The sequence below is a fragment of the Aythya marila genome, assembly GCF_965140915.1.
Source record: "Aythya marila genome assembly, chromosome: 9".
Classification (NCBI taxonomy): domain Eukaryota; kingdom Metazoa; phylum Chordata; class Aves; order Anseriformes; family Anatidae; genus Aythya; species Aythya marila.
In genome coordinates, this window is record NC_139050.1 from 14,707,558 (window position 1) to 14,730,798 (window position 23,241).

The window sequence follows — 23,241 nt, forward strand, 5'->3', positions numbered from 1 at the left end:
GGACAGCCCCGCTGCCCGGGCACAGGCGGCGAGCAGGGCCGGGGGAGCTGCGCCAGCCATGGCGGTGTGAGCCCGGGCCGCCGAGCTGCGGCGATGTGAGCCCGCACCCGCCAGCCGGGACGCTTTTTTTTTTTTTTAATTAATTTGATTGCATTGCCTTCTTTTTTTTTATTATATTATTATTTATTTCTACGCCGGCCTGGTGCTTCTTCTTTATTTTTATTTATTTTTTATTTTTCCTTTGGGGCTGCTTTTCCTTCCCCTCTCCGCCAGCGGAGTGGGGAGGGGGGAAAAAAAAAAAAAAAAAAAGAAGAGGAAGAGGAGGAGTGCGAGCAGAGATGCAGCGCGGCTCGCCCTGAGCCCGGGAGCGGAGCCGCGGCCATGTGCGCGCCCGGGAGCCGCCGTGCTGGGGCCGGGGCCGGCCGCGGGCCGGGGGGGCTCTGACTTTTCCCCCCAACCCTTGGGATCCTCCGCGCCCCCCCCCTCGCTCCCCCGATTCGGCCCCAGCTGCCTCCGACGGACCTTTGCAAGCGGGTCGGCCGCCTCCCGGATTTCCAAGGCGCGGGGGCGCTGCCTGCCCGCCCGCCTCACCCGGGGGGGCTTCGCCGCCGACCCTCCCGCAGCGGGCTTTGCGCTCTCCGGGGACAGCAACCCCATGGGCGGCGGGGTCCGGCGGCCGGCCATGGTTGTTAGTCCGGGCTCCCTGCTCCGCCTGGCCGGCTGAGCCCTCCCCGCTGCCGGGACTCGGCGCCGCAGCGCTTTAAGCGGGGCGCCCCCGGTCCCCTTTCCCCCTCCCCGGGGGCGAGGGGCGCAGCGCGCCCGGCCAGCCCCGGCGGCGCCCCCCCGGAGCGGAGCGGCTTTGGCGAGGCGCGGGGGGCCCATGAGCGGCGATGGCAGCGGCTATCGCCAGCTCGTTGATCCGGCAGAAGCGGCAGGCGAGGGAGTCCAACAGCGACCGGGTGTCCGCCTCCAAGCGCCGCTCCAGCCCCAGCAAGGACGGGCGCTCCCTCTGCGAGAGGCACGTCCTGGGGGTCTTCAGCAAAGTGCGCTTCTGCAGCGGCAGGAAAAGGCCGGTGAGGAGGAGACCGGGTGAGTACAGAGGGTCGGGGCCCTGGGGACCCGCTCCGAGGCGGGGGGCAGCCCCCGGAGCCGGCAGCTCCCGGGGTGGGGGCTCTCACCTCTCCGGCTGGGGACGGGCTCGCTCCGCGCCCAACTTTCACCCGGGTCCTGGCGCATCTCCTCCCCGAGCCCCTGCGAGCATCCCTCCGAGCATCCCTCCGCCTCTGCCCCGACTGCGAACGCTGGGGGTCCTCCGGCAAGACAGAGCCGGCGGCTGGGTCGGGGTGGCCTCTCCCAGGACTGGATTTTTCCACCTCCCCGTAGGTGCGCTTTTTCAACAGCCTGCTCTTAATTTCTGCATAGTGACAAGGAAATCGATGAGCTGAGGATCAATTAGAATCGTGGCCATTTGATAACTAGATCCATCAAGTGCTACTTCTTGAGCGGAGTTGCATAGGGAATTTCATTAGCTCGGAAAGCTTTCCAGATGGCAGCTGCATGATTGTTGCACCTAATACTGAGCTTGTGAGGACCTAGAAATGCATTTTGGGGTCATCTTTTCTTCCTTGCTTTCCTTTATCCTTCTGTGCGTGTGTGTGTGCGTGGTTGATCTCGCTTCCTTGTGGAGAACTTCAGCCCTGGTGTACGTGTTGCTCACATTTCCATGATGAAGTCCCACCACCACCCACAGTTTCGGTTCCGAGCGCTGCTCTGTGCTCTCAGGTGTCCTTGGTAGGCGTGAGAACTCAGTAGCTGGAAGGAGAAGGCCCTTCGTGGTTTCTCAGTGGGATTATTATTTACTTCTTCCTCTATTTTTCTGCTACTATAAACCACCTCTAAGGTAAAGAAACAAAACCAACACAGAATGATTTGAGAAGCTGCTTTGAACAGGTACTTTTCTCTGGTGTTTGTTAGTATCGTGGTTAAAAGGTGGCGATGCTTGTTTACTCATCTCTTACGATGTGCCATCAGCTTGTGCAATCCTTCCATGCTTCCCCTATACATTAATATTTTGTTGATTAATCTGTTCATGAAGTCTTATTTCCATATCTGAAGTCTTTCAGCCACGACTGCAGGAAGGTGTCAGAGCTAGCTGATGGCAGCTCTTCTGGTCTGTGGATTGAGGTATTTGACCTGCACTCAAGGGAGAAACAAAAACGGGGAAAGCCTCTCACCGTGGAAGGTCACTTACTCTTGCTGTTGTCAGTAAAGAGGAAAGAAAATTATGGTGTTGCATTGCTGTCAGCATCCCTGGTGCACAGGCGGTGGGGCAGGGATTGCATTTAGCTAGCCAAATGCTTCAAGACTTGCAATGGGCTATGCTATGAAAAACAGACTCTTTTAGCAGTCTGTTTTAAAGCAATTACCAAAAGAGGCTGTAAAATATCTGAAATGTTTTGAGGCTTGCCATATTCAAAGGGAAAAAAACGCGTTGCCTTTTTTTCCCCTCATATTATGGTGAGTGGTGGCCTGCTGGGCCATCCTCTATATTAATTACCCTGTGAGTCCAGACCAAAAAATGGCTCTTGCCCAAAAAGTGGTGTCATTTTGTCTCAGGAATCACTCTTTGTAGGATCAAGACTGGGACCTGGGAGTCTCACTGATGAAATATTTTCTTGTTCCTCTCCATCTCCATTTGCTATTGAGTGATGTCTCTCAGGCCAAGGAGTGAGCGGGTGGGAAGTCCAGACCTGCTTCCTAGATACCAAGGTGCTTTGTCACATTACAGTTTGCGTGACTTTTGCAGTAGGATGTGGGTGCTGAGTCTTTTTATGGGTCCTACCACAGTGCTCCCAGCTGCACGGGTCCAGTTCTGCTTCCCTTGGATCCACTGAATGCCTGCAAAGAATCGCTGAAATCTAAGAACTCCCTCGACTTGCATGGACTGTCTTGCTAAGGAAGGTGTTTAGTAAGTTATACACCAGAGTGATTTAAAGAAGACTTTTTATTGACTCAGAAGAAGGATCAATGCTAGTCAGTGCTGTAAAAATAGAGCTGTTCGGTCTTCAGGCTGTCAGTCAATCACTTGTAACCAGCACTGTATTCATTTGATAAAATTTAAAATGAAGAGAAATTAATTTGCTTTAAAATGTCAACTGGCTTTTAATAAGCTATCGACAATTCCTACTTTAGTTCCCTCTATCAGCCTTTTAAGCTGAGGTTTGTTTCAGCGTTCCACCTTGCTCCTGCACTCAGGTGTGCTGCCCAGGAGGCAGCGTGCCGCCGGGTTTGCTGCTGCTCAGATTGTTTATTCAGGGAGTGTATTGTGCCGATTACTTATTCATTGCAGAGTCACTCTCGTGCATAGAAAATGACATGCAAATGAATAGGAACGGGTTTAAGGGATGTGCATACATTGTGCAGTGACCCACAACCCCAGTGATTATGTGTGCTTAATGATATGCTGGCTCAGTACTTCCGAAGAGTGAGAGGAACGTGAGAACCATGTGCGTTCGCAAGGGCTAAAATCCCGTTTGGAAGTGGTACACTGCGAGGGGAGCTGTTGGTGCCTTTTGAAACGTGACCTTGCTTTACAGCTGGAGGGAGTAACCGACCAAATCCGTAGCTTTCACAAAGTGGTTTACATCTATAGTACCCAACGGGCTCTACCAAATGGAGAGCGTTCTCCCCATTTTACAGGTGGTGAAACCAAGGCACGGGGCAGTTCCCTGACACAGAGACCTAATTCCCGATGCTCCTTCCAGCACGCCACGCTTTGGGCAACCCACTGCTCATGAGATGGCGATGGGGTGGGCAGCAGCAACGTGCACCACTGGAGAAATGGAATCTGGCGGGGCTCGTGTCCCCTCTGCTCTTTGCTTTTGTGGAAGCAGTGCTGGGAGCTTACATCGGTTAAATGTTTGTGATGTGCAGCTCGGTGCCCTAACCAAAACACTCCGTAAGGATGGGTGCAAGCAGAGCTGACACCCTGTGCTCCGCTTCACAGCGCGTGCAAAGAGAGGATGAAATTCTCCCGCTCCGGTACGGGAAGGGAGAGCTGGCATCTGGGAGAAGCTCAGGGTGGGCATGAGTAATCACGGGCTTTGGGAAGCTGTGGGGGAGCAGGTCCATGCAGGGACATCTTGTATAACCAAAGCTATCCACGCCTAGGGAAAACAGGCTGCAGAGGCACCTCGTTTGTCAGCCGTGCTGTAAAACCAGCACATGGATCGTCTGCCTTTTTGATGGGCAAAGGCAGCTCTCTTGCGCATGGTCTCCCTCTCTCTTTCTTATGTTCTTCCTCTCTTTTATGTGTTTGGCTCAAAGGTGCCAGGCCAAACAAGGACACTGAGTCTGATGGACGCGGCTGGAAATTTGGACACCTAGGCTTAATTCCATCATTGGGAATTAACACGGGCTGCTGGCAGCAGCGGTGCAGGTGTCAAGCAAAATATGTGTGTGTTGAAGACCACCGGCACAATTATATGTATAAAGTACATCCAGAAAAGATTAAAGAATATATTTTGTTTTGACTGTGGTAACTTGATAGAGGTTCAAAGGAAATCAGTGTATGGCATGGCTTTTTGGTGCAGGCTCAAGAGATGGAGAGATTCTCTTAATCAGAGAGTGATAGATCCAAGAGCTGAATGCAGAAGACAACACAAAGGAGCCCTGTGCGGCTTCTCAGCCAACAAATGGTTGAACAAAGTAGTTGCATCCTCTTTAGGGCTGAATTAAAGCATCCGGACGTGCTTCCTCCTCGGCTCATTTGTAGTTCTGCTGCTGGAAGCCCTGGGCTGGTGGGTGCAGCCTGCTGACAAAAGCTGAGGCTGTTGCTTCATGGCTCATCTTCTGAGGGCACCCCAGGGAGCTGGGCTGGACTTGTCCTCTCAGCACAGCCTGGCTGCAGAGCAGTTCATTGAGGAGTTTGGGAGCCTTGCAGGGGAGGGAAGCAGGCTGGGGCAGCGGGCACAGCGTCTGTGATGGGTGGCGGCAGGTCTGTCCGGGCAGAGCCCGGTGAAGGGCTGCCCTTCCTCGGGGAGGTGATGTCTGAATTCAGTCACCTTTGGGTCAGGCAGCAGCAGGCATTGCAGAGCATCGTCTCTGTCTCTTCGGGCATCGTTTCTGTAGGAGGGTTTCCAGCTCAGAATGCAGAGCTTAGAGTCAAACAGGTTTTTTCCCCCAGGAAGAAGAAGAACAGCAACAACAACCTGTTTTTTTGTTCCTTCTTTTTTTTTTTTTCTGCTTGATATATATTTTGTGTTCCTTGAGGAGAAGGATGCTTTTCCTTAAGGAGATCTAAAGGTTTCTTCCAAACTGAAGGAAATGGTTCACACGTTAGGAAAAAAAAAGCAGTAACTTAAACCATGTTTTCCCTTTGCGGTATTTCTCAGTTTGAATAATACATGGCGATTTGGAATTTAAAGTATATATATGTAGATATTTTTGCAGCAGTATAAGTAAAATATGAGCAACTTTAGCTGAAGGACACAGAAGGACCTTGTTCATTCAGAGATTCATTTAAAACATTTGAGAAGTCTGTCATCTCTGTAAGCTGTTAAATTCCTCGAGTTAAATCCTGAAGCCCTTTCTGATTTCAGGTAGGGTGGAAATGATGATTGAAGCTTGTGGCAAAAGCACTTTTTTAGTTCTCCATCAAATTTGTCCTAGTCCTTGCCTGCGTTTGTAGCCATGCATCTCAGAAGAGCTGCCATAGCTGGCAAACCTGTGGAATTTGGCCCATCTGGTGTCCGAATTAACTCAGCAGGTAGCTGCTGCCCGCGGGATGGTTCAGGATCCCAGTGCTGCCCTACACAGTGTGTCTGGGTGTGCACCCAGCCGAGGGTGGCCCAGCACCTTCTTCTGCCTGGTGCTCTGCAGAATTTGGCATTGTCTGCCTCTGCTGTCCTGCATCCGAGGAGCTGGGGGCAATAGAAATGGCTGGAAATGCCGGCATCGCCTTGCTTGCAGAGCCCTCACCACACTAGCTGGACGAGTGTGTGTACAGCAAGTGGCCGGCCAAACGCCAGCCTGTGTTGGGGAAGGGGCACAGGCTGTGGGACACGCGTCCTCCTTGCTTGGGGCAGCCTCTCACCAGCAAGGTCCTCCTGTGCCCCATGGTGCTAATGAGTGCCAAAATAATCAGGAGTGGGGAAAAAAGGCTCCCTCCCGGTCGTGACAGCTCGGCAAATAGGCTTAATTTTCTCCGATCAAACCCCGGGGGTGGCATCGCTCACATTCGTGACTCCCAAACGTGGGGACTGTCACGGCGTGCGTCTGCACTCAGGTGCAGCAGGGAGGTCGGGGAGCACCCCCGGGCTCTGCAGCTCTGACATGGGGGAGGAAGAGGAGGCTGCGGGGTTATCCTGAGCACGGAGAGCTGAGCTTCCAGCCCGCCTCGCAGCACAGGCTGCAGGGCAGCGTGGCACTCAGCTACCTCTGGGCTGGGCGCTGCCGATGCCAAGGCAATCTGTGGAGGCTGTCCAAGCTGCTGGAGGGATGGGTATCTTTTCGCCCCAACGGCCTCAGGGGTAGCTGTGCTTGTGGGAGCGGTGAGAATGAGTTGCCAGCAGGGGAGGTTCCCCATTAGAGCAGTGTGAATGAATGATTCCTCCGTTGCCAGCCAAATGGAAAAGTCAGGGGGAAAAGAGGTCCACGAGCCATTATTTTTGCTCCCCACAGAACAAAAGATCCATATAAATCCTTTTATCATTGACAGATCTATCTGGTTTTGGGGGAGAAAAAAGGCTCAATTCCATTTGGAGAATTGTATATGTGCATTTTTCTTTAATTTTCAGGTATACTTTTAAACAAAATGCTGTTATGAAATTAAAAAAAATGAAAGCTTGAGTTCCAAAAATATAAAATGAAGACAAGATTTTCTTCCTTCCTTCCTTCCTTCCTTGCTTTGCTGAATTCAGCATGAACTTAGAATAATTTCGGCAGACCAGATACTGCATATTTTAACAGATAAGAGATCTATTAAAACAAAATTCAACAGCTTGACTCGGGCAGTGTGGAGCGCAGAGCTGCCCCGGGAGCTGAGCAGGCTGCAGGAATCTCACTCCTGTGAGAGACAAACGTGATAATGAGCCTCACTGTGGTGAGGAGCAAGTGCAAACCCACTTGGGCTTATCTGCTTTCCTTCTTTCCTCTCCCAAAACGTGCACACCAGGAGCTGGCAGATCGCACGGTGGCCAGGTAGGCATTTGTTCGGCCCCTCTGGCACTTGTGCTGTTAGACCCGTCCCTCCGACCAGCCAGGTGCATATCATTGCTGGGACTTCTCTACTGCACAGTCGAAGCCAAGCTGTGATTTGTTATTATTAAAATCAAAGAAAGGGTTTTAACAAACAGAACACGTGAGGGGTTGACATCCCTTTCATATTTGCAAGCTGCATGGCTTGGCAGGAGAAGGTGACCAAGAAGAGAGCAGTTCAGGGAAGGCAGCCCCTTAAACGCACGCACATCTCCGTGTTCTGCCAGCAGAAGGGCTGCACGTTTGCATTTCCTCCAGCTCCAGGTCAGCATCACTGCCGTGGCTGCGTTATCATTGTACCTTAGACTTGGAAGTGTCTTGTGAGGAACCCTGCATCAAAATGCTTGCTCTGTACCTGGGCTGCACGCGTTGCAGTCCGTCGGGAAGCTATCTTTGTTCTCTCCTCTCCAGTTTAATACGGGATTTGTCTCTCTTGCCTAGCTTACGTGGAATTCTTTGCATTCATACGTTATCCGTGAGCGTGAGGCAAACTGCTGCATCCATTGTTTAACTTCTACTCTGTTCTGGCACACAGCAGAATCCTGGAATAGCTGGGCCTTTCTGGAGGCTGGTTTTACTCTGCATCTGGGTTAAAAGCTGCTTTGTGCCCCGTGCCCAGCAAACAACACTAGCAGGGACTCCAGGAATAAATTATTTTTAAAGGGGGATTTGTGGTTTGATAGGAGCTGGGGTTTGGCGTGGCTTGGTGGCCCTGCAAGGAAATGCCTTAGGGCTCGTGCTGCTCCTGGGACCACTCAGAGCTTGGAGGATGTGGAGCTGTGCCGCAGCCCCTGGCTGGGGTCAGGGTGGCAGGCAGGAATTGCAGCTCCCTTCCCAGCTGCATATGCCTCTTTTGTGCCTGCAGCTGTACAGGGGAAAAAAGGGGGGGATTTTGTCCAGGTGATGCTGCCTTCAGAGCAGGCAGCAGTGTTTATGTTGGGAGAGCTTGGCTCCTTTGGTAGACCTCAGAAAAGGGGAGATGTGAGATGGCTGGATGCATCCAGGGGCTGGGTGTGAGGATGAAGACCCCGGGCTCAATACAGCCACCATGGTGGGTGCAGCACAGAGCTGCTTCCCTGTGCCACAGCACCATCCTGGGGCACTCCTTCCCCTCCTGCAGCATGCTCTGTTTAGAGGATGTGTGACCAGTGACCAGCTACCTGCTGTGAATGGGCAGAGCATCCACTGAGAGGCAACATAATTCTGTTACTTGCTCCTCTTTCCCAGCTGAAAGCTGATTGTGGTCAGGAAAAAGATATATTTTTTAAAAATGTTCCTTTCTTGGGAAAAGAAAACTTGAAATATTTAAGCATTTTTGATGGAAAGGAGGGAAGAAAAGAGCCAAGCCTTGGGGTTAATCGAACGTGCTCACTTAATTGATATTTACCTAGAACAGCGCAGTTTGCTTTCTCCTCCCCTTGCTGGCTGCACAGATAGTTTCTTAGCAGTTGCCACCCATCTCGCCAGACCTGCCAAATGAATACATTCTCTTCATTCCCCAAAGCAAAACAGTTTGCAAAAGGTCAAGTTGTATGGGACTGCTGCAAGCGAAGCCAGGCTGCCAAAAGCCAGTCCACGTCTTCTGGAAAATTGAGAAACAGGGAGAAATTAGCACGAAGGCACAGCAGTGTTGGATCCCCGCGGACCTGAGACCCTACAGGAGATGCAAGAGTCGCACACATGGGACCGTCCAACCTGCCCTGGGCTGCTCCTTTCCCTGGCACGGCTCCTGTACCCAGCTCTGGGTCTGAATTGCTGGCTGCAGGCACCTCGCTTCTCAGTTATCGATCTCCAGCCGCTCGTGCATGCGTCCTCCGGGGACCAACATCATGCTCCAGTGGGGATTTCCCGTGACAGTGGCTAAAAGGGCTGGCAGAGCTCGCTGTACAGCTGCTGGTGCTCTGCTGGCTTCTCGTAGCTTGGTTGTCTGCTCTTCAGGACAGGATCTGCCTGCCGGCTGACACGCAGCATCATCATTTACAACTCATAAACATTTATTTTGGCTTTTATTTCATTTCCTTCTGCGCCTTCTCCGCTTCCTTAAACATTTCATCTGTTAGTTTTATTTCTTCATTTTGACAAAAATACATCTCTGCTTCCTGTGAAATAAATCCTAGGTTTTACAACTAGAGCCTGCTGGCAGCTCCTGAGCGATGAGGAACCCCCAGCCGAAGTTTGGGATGCTCGATCCAAGTTCCCATGTGGCGAGAGGCTCCTGGGCAGCCGGAGAAGCAGGAGCTGCAGCCAGAGACCTGTTGGACACGCAGGATTTCTTTTTTTGCTTTGTGTGTATTGTGTCATCCTCAGCACGTGCATCCCCAGGGAGCGAGCTCCGTGCTTACAGCTCTCTCCTGAGCCAGCAGCGGGGCGGGCGGTGAACTTGGCAGTCTCGCTGGGACCCTTGGGACTGCCCAACATGGGGAGCGAGGTGTCTGCAGCAAGGCACAAACCTCAGAGCACCACTCAGCAGCTCCCTATGTAAAACAGAGCTTTAGATGGAGAGAAGTGGGTGGTAGCTTTCCAAAACCACAAGCAGTTTTGGTAGGTAAATTAAATTTTTGTGCAGGTAAACAAAGCGTACTTTCACAAAGCAGAAGGAAGGAAAGAGGACTTGGCATTGCACGGCAGGCTTTGCCTGGTTTTAGCATTATCTTGCTCTTTGAAGTGTAATCTTGTTTCAAGCCAGACTGTCGCAAGCAGCACATTTTCTGTATGCACATTTTGGTGTTGTGTAATATTTGCCGAAATTTAGTAACATCATAATTTTGGGTCAAAAAAAACCGCTTGCAAACTGCTACAGGAAGGCTTAATCTGCATTAGTGCGGTGGAGCAAAAAAAAAAAAATAAAAATCTCAAAACACAGCCCGACTGGTTCTAGCTTTGATTTTTCTACATGCCAGGCTCATTACCTGTTAAATAAAGAAGTCTAACGCCTCTCATCCCTTTGGAGAAATGCTGAGGCAGCGCGGGAGGAACTGTGCATCGACAGGAGATGTTAAAGACTGCTGGTACTGTGTGCCTGCACCGTGACTTCGGGACCCTGAGCTGCCACCCAGGGACCACCCAGGGCTCATCGAGGGATTTCTTTCTGCTCAGCCCTTGCTCGGAGCGCGTTCTGTCCATTTTCTCTTTTAATGAATTTACTTTCTTGCGCTTGTGGAGCTGAGTGGAGGAGCGACGTGGGCGTTTCCATAGTGTGTTTTGGTTGCATGAGGGGCTTCTCGGCATTTCTGCGGTATTTCAGGCCTGTCGGGTGGCTGGAGGAAGCGGAGAGCTTTGGCAGCTGAGAATAGCACAGATCACGGCGCCGTGGCAGGCGCGAACAGCAGGGATGGCTTCTGCTCAGCTCGGGCTAGGGCTGTTAGCGATGGGGGCCTCGTGGGGGGCACTTCGTGGTGAGGGGAGCAGGGGACTGTGCCGTGGAGCCCTCTGACAAACTTGGGGCACAGAGGTGTGATAATGTCACCAGACAAAGGGACCCCAAGTTTGGCTTGTCCAGCTGTAGCCCTGCACTGATACCAGGCATGTATCCCCCAGGCAGGTGTTTCTTTATCCTGTTTTTTAACCCATGGAGCAGATTTTAGGTCCTACCCTGGTAGCATTGGTAGAAACATTTCCTGATACCAATGTAAATCTTTGTAGGAAACCAGGAAGAAGTCTGACAAATTCACAGCGAAGAAGTTTTGCGTTGCACATTGGCGTAAACACGCCAAAACACAGCCTTTCCAACATAAGCAGCAAAGCGCTGCCACAGAATTGCCCAGGATTTGTGACCTTAGGACGAGGTCTCACAGAGTCACACATGGCCCTGTAGGAGCCCCTTTCCCCCTCCATCCCCATTTGTAGGGTAAGAGGCGCTGCAAGCATGGAGCAGGCAGAGCTGCTCTTCTTTTCCTCCCTCCTTCAGCTCCAGGCAGCAAAGCCCAGCAGTGTGCAGACAGCAGCATCTCGGGCATCACCGTCTGAGCCTCCACACTTTGGGGACAACATAGCTGGGGTGATGCCTGTTTGCTAAATCTCATTTCAGCACAGGAGCATGGATTTTGCTCCTGCTGTTTCTTGGTGTGAGCTGCTCAGGAGCCAGCACCAGCAGACGCAGGCTGGGGAGAAGCTGCCTTAGGGAGAAGCTCAGGCGTGGCTGCTGCTTCCTGGGGTCACATCTGTGCCCCAGTGAAATGCACTCGCTGGCTGTGGGCTCACACGTAATGTTTATGCTATCCTGTTTCACTCTGGGTGAATATGCTGTAATTTTGGCTAATTACACAATATGTCAGGAGTAATTGCAGGGTTTTCCTCCAAATAAATAATATCTCTTGTGCTCTGCTGTCCATACTTAAGAGCTTGCCTTAGCCTTTAGTGGCCAAGGCATCAGCTGTGCTGGAAAATGACAGCTTAGGAGCTTTAGCTACAACTTCTGGTCCATTAAAATTCTATTATTTTTTTTTTTTTAATTCTTTACCTAAGAAAGCTCACCCTGCCTAACTCCTGGAACAGCCCTACATCTCTTCATGCTTTCGGTTCCTATCAGGCATTGGCTTTCTCCTCATCAGAGCTGGAGTCAATATAGGAGCAGATTGCACTTTAAAGGGAAAGGTTTTGAAAGTTTGACTGCTGTTGAAATGCACTGGATCAACAGCAACACAAACCATGTCCTGGGGGAGAGGAGAACAAACCCAGGAGCACAGCTGTATGAAGAATTGATTTTTTAGCTCTGTAGTCAAATATAAGATGTTTGTGGGGAGGAGGGGATTCAGATCCAATGCAATATTTCATTCTTCTTAAAATGAAACTTTGGCTTTCATCTCCAACTCTTAAAATCTTTTTTTTTTCATCGCATTTCCAAAGAAAACATTGTCTCAAAAGAAAAAAAAATCAAAACGTTTCCCCTTTTCAGATCTTTCTTTCCCCATTAATGAGATGGAGTTTGTGTATAGCTTCAGCTGCTCTTACTCAAAGTTTTTGAACAATTAAAATATTCAGCTGAATAATTTCACCCAGAGGCAGTCAGCAAATCTGTGCCAAAATAACTGGTGGCAGCGAGGCCATCAGCCCTTTTTCTCTCGGCATCGCATTGCTTTCAGCTGCGGTGGCCTTTGGGGACGTTTTTCGGGCCTTTAGTGCTGGGGTGGCTGTGCCATCCCTAGCTTGTGGGCTGGGACTGCTCAGAGGGGTAGCTTGTGTGTCCTGTACACTAGTTTGGCATTTGCCTTCTAGGAGAACTGATCCAAGACTTGGGACCTCTTTTTCCTTGAGCCCTGGACCTGAGGTGGCTGTCACACGGGGTCAGGACCCAGGGTGTGAGTGAGCGGCAGGGTGGATGCCACCTCCATCTGGTGCCCTCGGGCTCCTAGGAAGAGGTGGGCTGGGAGAGGTGTGCAGCAGCATCCCCGTGGCTGCACCCCTCGTTTCCAGTGCTTTCTGTGACTCCTTTTCTCTGCCCATTGCCTCGTGCTTGTGTTAATATCCCTGTAAAGCTGATTCCCGGGATATGGGAGGGCTTGCGTGCACACCAGTGTGGTGCAAACACAGCCTTTCCACCTCCTCTATGAGGGAGCAGTAGCCTTCCCTCGAGGCTTGAGGATCTGTAGCAGCTAGCAGGCGTCGTGCAGGGCTTTGTACGTGTCTGCTCCTTGGTAGAGGGGTGTGGGCAGGCAGCTGTGCTCAGTGCCAGAGGGCTAATTACTATTCCTCATTGCAGACATCAGCACAGGAAAGGAAATCACTTCCCTGGATGCTCTTTTTGCTTACAAGGTGCCATTCTGCTCTAGTGACTCACTGACAGTGACAAGAGGTGATTGCTTTGATGGGTGCTGTCATCAACGCGAGCCCATCATCCTTCTGAGGTAGGGAAATGTCATTTTCGGAAGCTTGTCCTTCAGCTGCAGAGGCCATCCCTGCCAGCACAGCCTGTTATTTTATGTCATGCATCCTGGAAACACCAGTTGGCTCTCCGTAGTTATTAGCCCTGGGTGGAGATTTACACTTCAGATGAGTAAATACACACGTGCCATGCAGCCCTATTGTCCCCGAGTCATTTTCTTCTCAAAACAAATTCCCTGTAATTGGAGGGTGGCTCTAACCCTGTAATCACAGTGGACTGGAGCTAGACACGGCCTTCGTTCTGCGTCACCAGGAAAGGATCAGCTGTCTGGTGCCCCCAGCATCACCGTCCACGGGAATAAATGTCTTAGCATCAGTCAGTCCCTGGTTACACCTCTCCATTCTCCTTGTGGGCTGGGTGAGGTGCCCTGTGTTAAGCCAAGTGGCTGTATCTAAACCAAAGAGGTTTGGGGCAGCTCTGCATGGCGAGGCTGGATGCCTTGCTTTGCTGTGGAGCCTCCCGGTGCTGGGGCAGCCCCCTTGTTCTGCACTACACATGTACTTTTTCCCCTGCCAGCCTGGAGCTCAAGGTGGTAGGGGCTGCACTGCCCAGTCCCTTCAGGACCTGCTGGTGGTCAAGTTCATTCCTCTGCTCAGAACAATTTTGCTGTGATGTTTTGCTATGGGTGAACATTTTATAGGGCTGGGAAGCACCCTTCTTGCCTCCTCCTGCTGCTTTTTCATTCTCGGTGACTCCCATGGGAGCCAAAAACGCTCAGCGCTTTGCAGCATCGTGCCCTCTTTGCAGAGAAAGGGTTTCCTACGTCTGCACCTGAGTGACACAGCTGGAGTGTCCTCCAGGAGCCCCACGTATGGCTCAGGAGGCTCCGACCTGCCTGGTGCACGGCTTGCTGCAGGTGCAGGCCCAGACACCGGTGCGCAGCACCTGCTAAACGCTCCTGCTCCACCGTGGTCGCAGCTCGTGTCGCGAGGCACCCCTGCTCTGCAAGGGCAGCGGCTCCGGGCACAGCTGCCAGCACTTATCCCTCAGCTTCCCAGTTTGGGTGGGTTCAGTGAATCATCGTAGCGAGCCGAGCCATTAAACTTCTGCCGACAGCGATGCGTTTAATTGGAGAAAACCACTTACTTCATCCTAGCTCCCAGCACCCCAGAGAACCCAGCAGCTCCTGGGTGGGAAAAAAAAAAAAAAAAACCCACGTTTTTCTCCTGCAGCTTTTCATCTCCTTTTTCTCCCTGAGTTCTGTGCCGATGCCTGTCACCATAGTAATCTGCGTGGAGCTCGCTGATGCGTTTTCGTGCCGAGTTAGTACGAGCCTTCATTAACACCGTGCTTCTGAAGGGGGATTTCGGTGCCCTTCCCTGTCAGCGTGTGTTTGCAGCATTTGGCTTATTCGGTATTCTGGACGCCGTCCTTTTCAGGGGAGGGAAGCTGCAGTTCCCGTGGTGGCACTTGAAATGCGGAGTTAATCTAAGGAAATTAGAAGCAGTTTGCATCCCGACCCCAATGCTGGTTTCGGTGCGGGTTTGAGCGCAGGCAGTGAGTCATAAATCAGCCTCCCGTTACGACAGCCGCAGCCTGAACGGAGGAAAATGAGAATAATGGAATGTGTAAATTCCAGCCTAAAATGCTTAATTGCAATAAACAAATGTTTAAAATACACTTAGGTGAAATACACTCCTGAAATGCATCCCAGGTCCCCCGTTTACAGTCCCATCCTCAGCAAAACTGTTGCACAGGCACAGGACAGTCAGCGGGATGCCCAGCCGGGGCTCAGGTGGGCACAGGAGGAGCTCTCCTTCGGCAGAGCGATGTCCTCTGCTGGGCAGCGGGTGCTGGCCAGCTTTGGGAGCCTGCTGCTGGAGCCTCAGCCAGCCTTGCTGTGCTGGGAGCAAGCGGGGCGTTGAGTCGGAGCCTGTCCTGCTGCAGAAAGAGAGCAAACAAATCGGTGAGTCTCGGAGTTACTCAGTAGGTGCCTTCCTTGTGTGTCATTGTAGGTTGCTGGCTGTCAAATGGCTGCTTGGTGTGAGCTAGAGGGCAGTGACAGCCGGTTGTGTGGAGAACAGTAACCCCAGAGGTTCAGAGTGTAAGCCATACCAGCACAGAGGACTTCTGGCACTTGTGGGGTGAATTTAAAAGCAGTTCTGCACCAGCAGCCTCCAGCAGAGGCCTGCCTGCCAACCAGGGCATCGCTGCAAATTGCAGGAGTCCTCGGAGCCAGTGGCTCCAATCCCTGAGAGGTCACTAAGCCCTTCATCTTCTCAAGAGGTTATTAAACCCCTCGAAGATTCCTGCCATTAACTCCGAGCTGAGATTAAGGTGGCTCCTGTGAACGGGGTCTTGCTGAGTCCTGCCAGGTTTCCTAGCCCAAAGCCTCGGATATGCACAGCAGCAGTGAGAGGGGTTCTGGGAACTGCAAGAAACATAGCCGTGGCAGGCTGCCTCCCACAACGGAGTCTGGGCTGGAAATCAAAGCCGTGCCCTATTCCTTGGTCTTTCCAAGCTCAGGGACTACATTGGATTGAACCCCCCTGCAGCACATGATAGGGGAGATCTATCTTGTTTGTGTGTTTTCCGTTTTGCAGTTACGGGGGCGAGCTCTGTGTTCACCTTACATAGCAGAAATTAAAGAAGAGGTCATTAAAAAGAAGGTGATGGTTTTGATAAAAAGCTTTTCTCCCAGTGACTCTGCAGAGCTTGTACCCTCTTTCCTAGGGGACTCAGCAAATACCTTCGGCAGCGCCTGCATTTGGGGGTGAGGGATGTGACTTGGATAGCTGATTTCAATCCCCTGGCCTTTTGCAAGGCACATGCCTGGAGAGCAAACAAGATTGGTGTGAGCACCCTGTGCTCCTCCTATCCCTTGGGAAGCCCCAGGGGATGCGAGTTGCCATACAATTCAGTGGCAGGAAGCACAGCAGCCCGTGCTGGATGGAGATGGCTTTAAGCCCCAGCAGCAGGACAGCTGAACTGCATAACGCCAGCCTCGCATTACCGTCTAAGTAGTGACAAGGAGATTAGCAATCAGATCATGACTTAGTTGCCCTCAGCTGTATCAAACGGGCCAGGAAGTTAAAAGCAAGGCATGCAGGGCTGGGGAGCTTGGCCTGGGGAAATAGGAACAAGAAAGATGCTGGTTAGGGGAGGTGCAGTGAGTTGGTTAGTGGGGGGCTGGTTTAAGAAGGACTGGCAGCTGAGGGCTGTGTCTTTACCCAGCCTGACAGATGCCGCAGATCAGGAACAGAGCCATGGCTTAGCTCTTGCTCTCTGGTACTCTCCTTGGTCTGCTCCGCCCCCTGGGGATGTTTCTGGGGGGAAATCTCCCCCTGTGCCCTCAGGGAGTGCCACATTTGGGGGATCCGAGTGCGCTGCCTTGGTGTACAGAGTGGATCTGCTGTGTTTTCTCTGTTATGCCCCAGCCCTGAAGGGCTGTGTATGAATGGCCAGAACAGGGTCTTTAATGTGAGTGTTCTAAAGCTTAATGGTATGTCTTATAAAATAAGGACAAAAACATTCCTTTATCTATCCCCTGGGGATCCTAATAGCGTGGGGCTGCGCTGGGAGTATGTGCTGCATGGAAGTCTCTTGTGCTCAGTCTGTGCTTTGAGATCAAGGCAGTCATAACTTTTTCCTTAAACCCATTCTGAAATACTTGGCTGCGTCATCGGGGAGCCACTAAGTTGCAGCTGAAGTCTTGTCCATGTTAGTTTAGTTCCATTTCTGTAGGGAAAGCTACAGCAGAACAGACGAATGTACGGAGGAGCCTGAGTGGGAGGAATGGGTTTAGCTCAAGTGTGTTATGCCATATTGCTCCTTTAAAAGCAAGATCTGAGTTCCCATTGCTACATGACGATGAGGTTAAAGAATAGATTAGAGTTTAATTCCTGGTGAATTCAGTGGGTTATAGAATGGAAGTGGTCAAGGAGAGGTTCGTGCTTGGCTGTGCTGCATTTTTTTTTTCCTCCTTTTTATGGTTTGTTTCTGTTTCCTATTTATTACAGCCTGGGGCAATATCACCAGGGGGATTTCAGACAGTCTCAGGGTTGTCTTCTCCCGCAGTGTTTATTGAAGGACTGCTCTCTTATGGCTTTTGTTGCTAAAGGTGGAAAGCTCTCAGCCTATTTTATTGTCTTTCTGCCTTCTGCTGTGACTTACCAGGCTGTGCCACCATCCTGAAGTGACCAGGAGACCTGCTGTTTGTGGTATAAAAAAAAAAAAAAGAAAAGGTAGCGTAGAAACCTCTATTGCTGTAGCATGAGGTGTAGCAATGCTGGAAGACTGATAAAATTGTCATTCTTTGCCGCTGGAAAGAAGTGATGCTAAAATATATGACAACATAGAGACACTCCTAAAAGCCACCTGCTGAATTTTGCCTCAGGGCTAGCAGGAAAAACCCTCCCTTGTGATTACGCACCCCTCTGCGAGTAATAACTGCAGTGAGCTTTGGGAGGAAGATGGGTGCATCCTTGTTCCTTGTTGAACGCAAGCTTCACCTAAAATTTTGTCTGTAGACCTCCCAGGCACACTGCTTCATGCACAAGTGACAAGTCCCAGTGCCCCACTTCATGCCCAGACATCAGGCAGGAGATGCCCAGGGGTAAAGCAGCCCCTGAGCTGCCACCAGCACAGCTGCTCCTGTGTCCCCGTGGGTTTGGGATGCAAAGGGATTCCTCTTCAGGTGTTGAGCCTGTGTTGTGGAGCAGCCTGTGCTAGGCGAGATGAATCCCTCATCGCCCAGACAGCTCCTTCGCCCTCCTGGGCTGTGCTCTGCCTAGAGGAGAGAGCTTGGTGCTGGCTGCGCACAGCTCTGTGCTGCTTTTATCTGTTCAGGAGGGAACCCAAAGGTGCAGCTGCTTGGCAGTGCTTCTCCTCACCTGTAGAAAGAGACCTAAGGAAACGCAAACACCAGAGGAGCTGAGACCTGTGTGTCTGACAAGTGCTTTCTGACCAGTTGGTGTCTGGAAAAGGCTTTTGATTGCTGGTGCTGTAGGGCTTCAGGAACAGGGATGCTCCTGCAGAGAAGGCTCTGTGCAGCTCGGAGATGGGAACACTGCTGCTGTCAGACCGCAGTAGGGACAGGAGGAGCGTGGTGGTTTTGTACATGGCATAGAGCTCCCTTCCACTCCCCTTGAGCTTACGGTGAGCTTGGGAGTGAGCCTCAAACTTCAGCAAAACCAGGGCAGGAAAAAAAGTGCATGTGAGATCATATTTCTCTTCCAACCCATCCCTTGGCAGGCATTGACTGAGAAAAGCCCAGGATTATGAAGAAGGTGGTTGTTGAAGCTTGAGTCAGACCTTGGCTGAGTGTTTGTCAGATCCGTGATGAAAGAGGGATGCTGGGGCTTCACCCCATGTCTTCCTGTGGTGACACTCAGCCTTCTGGTATGGTGCTGCTTTCATCTACAGCACGGATGCAGGGGGGCCCTACGGGACCTCGGGTGCTGTTTTGATAAGCTCCAAGATGATAGGAAGCTACTAATGATGAGATCTGCTTTGTATTTTACTCAGTAGGCTACTTAGTGTCAGTGAGAGAGGTTTTTAACTTCTTCCAAAATGATTTGCATGATCAAAGTACAGCTTGGGCCCTGAAAGAAAGAGGCCTTCTGTCCTGTATCTAAATTGTCTTCCCTACAAAGGAGGAAGGGTCAGGCCTGGTTTTTATCTCTGCTCTTATCCTTGAGGGGCTTCAAGACGAGGTCTTTCCCCTTCCCCAGTACACAGAGCTTCAGGCTGCAGGAGTGTCTTTAAATCCATCCTGCTGGGAGCTCTTCCATTTTGTGCAAAGTACTTGCACATTAAAATTTAACCAGCAGGTAAAAATGAGGCTGAGACTCATTCGGGGACTTAAACACAGGTCTCATACCAGAGAATGCCTGTTAGCACCCTTACTATTGTGGGATTAGATAAAGGGGGAAGAGGCCAGGCTTGAGGAGGGCAGTGCAGTTGGCTGTGCCTGAGGATGCAGCTTTGCATTTCCTTCCACTTTGACATCTTTGTAAGAAAAACGTTTAAATCAAGTTCCTACATCTAACAAAACAGATCTTTCATTTTGGAAAGAACAAAGCAAAGCAGATTTGGCGTATCTTGGCACGATTGACATCATCTCTTAGTAGATGGCCACTGTGTACTTATTGTCCTGGAGCTGGGATTTTTTCTGGGAAAAACCCTGTCTGCAGCCTACAACAGTTGGGCTGCGATGAAATCACTTGTTTAAGCCAGCAGAGAAACCAGCTGACACTGATTTATTTGGCGGCAAGCGTATGCTTCTGCAGATGGGAAATAGCACCTGATTCTCCTCGTGGTGGAGTGGTCGCTGGAGTTGAAACCCTTTGCACCTTTGGCCCATCCACATCTGCTGTCCCTGCCTGTGGTGGGGAATATGGGCAGTGGAGAGGTGCGGGATGGGGGCTCCATCCTCGCACGGAGGTGGGACAGCTTGGTGCAAAAGCTCTCGAGATGGGGGCTCCTAATGGGAGCACTTAGCTCACAGCATGAGCAGGGTTGCATAATGACCATGGGTTATTGAACAGCCTCACGAGAGGCAGGAAGGATGGGAGCCTGACTTTTGGTAAGCTACACTAGATATTTTTTTCCCCCTCTGTTGAGCCAGCAGTAAGGAGCTCCCATTTACTTGTGGTGGGTGGTCACAGAGCAGCAAACTCCCATCACAGGAGGAGAATCTCTGTCATCCAGCCAGTGTGCCTGCCCCTCTGCATGTAGCTGGCTAGTTTGCCTCATGGAAGCAATGTCTTTGACAAATTATAAGCCTCACATGGTAAAATTGAATTTATCCCGAATTTTTGGCCACTTAATTTGTGTGTTGATCAGTGGGACGGCAGGGAGACTGCAGAGCTCTGTCAGGTGAAGTTATCTCATAGCCAAATTGTTTCTGCTTTTCCCTCGTGTTTCCCTTTTCTTCCTCAGCATGGCTGTAAAATATTGCTGGGGTGGTAGGGGAGCTCCTACCCAATGGCTGCCTGCTGGTATATGGGGCTGGGAAAGGACCCTGCTGAAGACAAGGAGTGATTCTCACCCACCAGAGTGTATGGCACATGTTTTGGAAGGGAAGAACATACGGGATTTAAAACAGAGGCGTTTTCAGGTGCCCGTAAATGCTTCAGAGGTCGTTTTTGGAGGTGTCTTGCATCTGTTCCTTTTAGGAATTTTGCTCCCCGAATCCCACACAGTTGGACTCGCATAGCCTGATTCAGCGCTCAGTTGCTTTGGTTTTACACCACTGTAATACCAGCAGTTTAAATAGATCTTCATCGGCATAAGACTGGGACTAGATAATAGTGGATCAAATATAGAAACCAGGGTAGCTGGCTTTACAGGCAGGATAAGAAGCGAGCAAATTCTTTGCAACATTGCTAGCAAATTTTCTTCCAAATGAGTGGCATATCCAGAATACATAGAGTGTCTAAAGACTTTGAATTTGGCAGGTAACTTCCAGTGAAGCGGTGTTGCATAAATCTGGTACTTTATGCTGCACCAACTATGCGTTGCATTTTACCTCCTCATCTGATCTCCATTTTATTTGCCTGTATGTCTATATGAATATTTTACAACCACTCTTGAAAGGAATCACAGAAAGCTGTCTGATCTGCCAAGCACTTTTTTTTATTTACTCAGGGTTTAATGGGGACCACACAAATTGGGTCTCTTGCTCCTTGCTGCATGTTTGGTATATCTAATAGTAATTATTATTTTCTTTGCAGAACCCCAGCTGAAAGGAATTGTGACAAGGTTATTCAGCCAGCAGGAATACTTCCTGCAGATGCACCCAGATGGTACAATTGATGGGACCAAGGACGAAAACAGCGACTACAGTAAGAAAAATTAGCCTGTTTTGCAACCCAATTACAATCAAATGCATCACCTAGTGGGTCTTGCTTGTGAAGCTTCATTTTTGAAAAGATCAAATTAGGAAGGAGCCAGCTGTTTTCTGCACATTTTTTCCTATCTATACTTCCCCTTTAAATCTTGCCTGTATAATTTCATATGTTTCCTCTCCCATCTTGTTCCCTCCCGCCCCGATTCTGTAACTGCCATCTGGGTGGGGTGGAGAATAAAACCCATGATTTGAACTACTGCCAAAAGAGAAAGGAGATTATATTTATACACATGCCACGTGGGCAAAGGATACGGGGAATTCTCTTTCCAAGGAGAAGAAGAGATGATTGTTTTCACTATTTTATCCTGAAAAATTCAGCAAGCATCAGGAATTTCCAGGCTAGAGAAAACCAGCTGTTCACCCAAATTCTGTGCTTTGAGGCTACTTTTAAGGCTGAGGGTATTGAATGACCTTTCCAAATTGAGGTCTTCTTCTAAAACCCTATTCAAAGGGATTAGATTCATGTTGTCCATCAAAGATTACCAAAGTGCAGCAGAGCCACATAGGTTTAAATGTGATGCTCATGTGCAGGAGCTATATTGTCTTAAATAAACACAAACCAATGTCCATTTGGAAAATACATAGCTTTCTCGATACCAAAACTCACTGAAAAGTTACCAAAAAAAAAAAAAAGGTGTTTCCTACAGCATCTCTTCGTTTTACAGGTGTCAGATTGCTGCTTTTAAAGGCACCAATACTCAGATCTTTGGTGCCACAAATTACATCAACCGATTAGGACTCAAGTCTTGATTTGGTTTATCCTATGTTGGTCTGAAGCTCTCTGTGCCACTGGTGAAGATACAGAACATCTTGCCTGCTCACCGTGGAGGGTGTCTTCCCAGTTGTTAGTAGGGATGAAGAAAAGTTGATGTATGTGGTAGAATTGATGGAGGCAAGCTTCATGTACTTTGTGGAAGGAAGAACCTACTTAATTTGGGGACAAATCAAGCTGTTCTGTTTTATGGAAGCTCCTAGGTAGATTGAAGGCATTGCTCCTTCAGGAGGGCAGGCTCTGGGCTGCAGGTGAGGGCTGTCTGCAGTGATGCAGCCCATGTAGCGAGGTGTTGACATTGTCCTGTGAAGGTGCCCTGGGACAGGGGTGTAAGGTAGATGCAGCCCCATGTCTGTGGGGCTTGCCCCAGCCCCAAGGAGCTGGTGGGGTGCCATGGTGGGGACAATGCGTGGTTGCATGGTGAGGACAGTGGCTGCAGCCTGCTCAGGGCCGGGGACTACATGCAGAGGAGCTCTGAGAAAGCAGTGACTGAAACGGTGAGGGGCTGGCAAAGCCCTCGTGAAACGACCCAAAAGATTGCGTTCAGCAGGAACCTGGCCTGAAGCATGCTGTGTCCAGTCTTAGTCCCACAGTTCACATGCTGGTGCTTAACAAACAAAAGGCCACAAATTGCAATCACAACTCTTAACTCCTGTTGGAGCAGGAGAACCTGCAGCCAGCTCCATGTTCCCCCTGCACGCACACCTCTGTGAAGGACTGAGCGGGCTTCTTCCTCCAAGAAGTCTGGCCTTGTGCTCTTGTCAGGCAGGCACCGACACGTGATGAGCTCAGTGGGCTTTAGCGGGTGAGTAATGACCCAGTGCTGGGTGGTATTAGCTGCTTTTTAAAAGGAAGAAGACATAGGATGTTCTCAATCTGCAGAAAATCCCATTGGAGGCCTATTTGTCAACGACATGCAAAGAGCTGCTGGAGATGACAGGGATTCATTACCCTCATCTATCAGTGAGGACCGAACAACAAAGTAATGGGCTTAAATGGAAGCAGAGATGAATTTAGGTAAACAGCAGAGGAAAATAAAATGTAAGGACAGTTCTGTAATATTTCAGGCTGGCAGGGGAGCCAAGGGAAGCTGCTTCTGGCTGCACCTCGGTGGGTGCAGGAGGAACCTCTGGAGTCTGAGATTGGCACCAAATCACCCAAACGGCTCTTATTTATGTCAAATGTCAGAGATCAGGTCGGCGAGGTGCTGAGAACTTGGGAGCTGCTTCCCCCCTGTCTCCTTAATTGGAAATAGATGGGCTGAAGGGCACTTCTAGAGCATAAATCCTCCTGGTGAGGTGGCAGCCCTGCCTTGGCAGCTTGGTGGGACAGGAGGCATCTAGCTGAAACGTGCCAAGCCAGTCACTCAAAGTCATGGGCTATGCTGGAGAGTTTGGTGCGTATACAGGGGACTGAAGTCTTTGAGAGAAGATAGAGGACAAATGTTTCCCCATCCCCTGACCTTAGGGAATATCAGAA

The 23,241-nt window shown here is 50.5% G+C and overlaps 1 protein-coding gene across 3 annotated transcripts in view; it reads left to right on the plus strand.

The window, feature by feature from the left end:
- FGF12 (fibroblast growth factor 12) overlaps positions 1 to 23,241 on the plus strand; it is a 205,963-nt gene that overhangs the window by 110,518 nt on the left and 72,204 nt on the right. For 2 of the 3 annotated variants that reach the window (XM_082767169.1, XM_082767170.1), the window contains one exon: positions 20,815 to 20,925. In XM_082767169.1, coding sequence (XP_082623295.1) covers positions 20,815 to 20,925 — 111 coding nt within the window. Of the gene's footprint in view, positions 1 to 111; positions 1,090 to 20,814; positions 20,926 to 23,241 lie in introns of those variants that run through there. The other variant, XM_082767168.1, reaches the window with a different exon arrangement.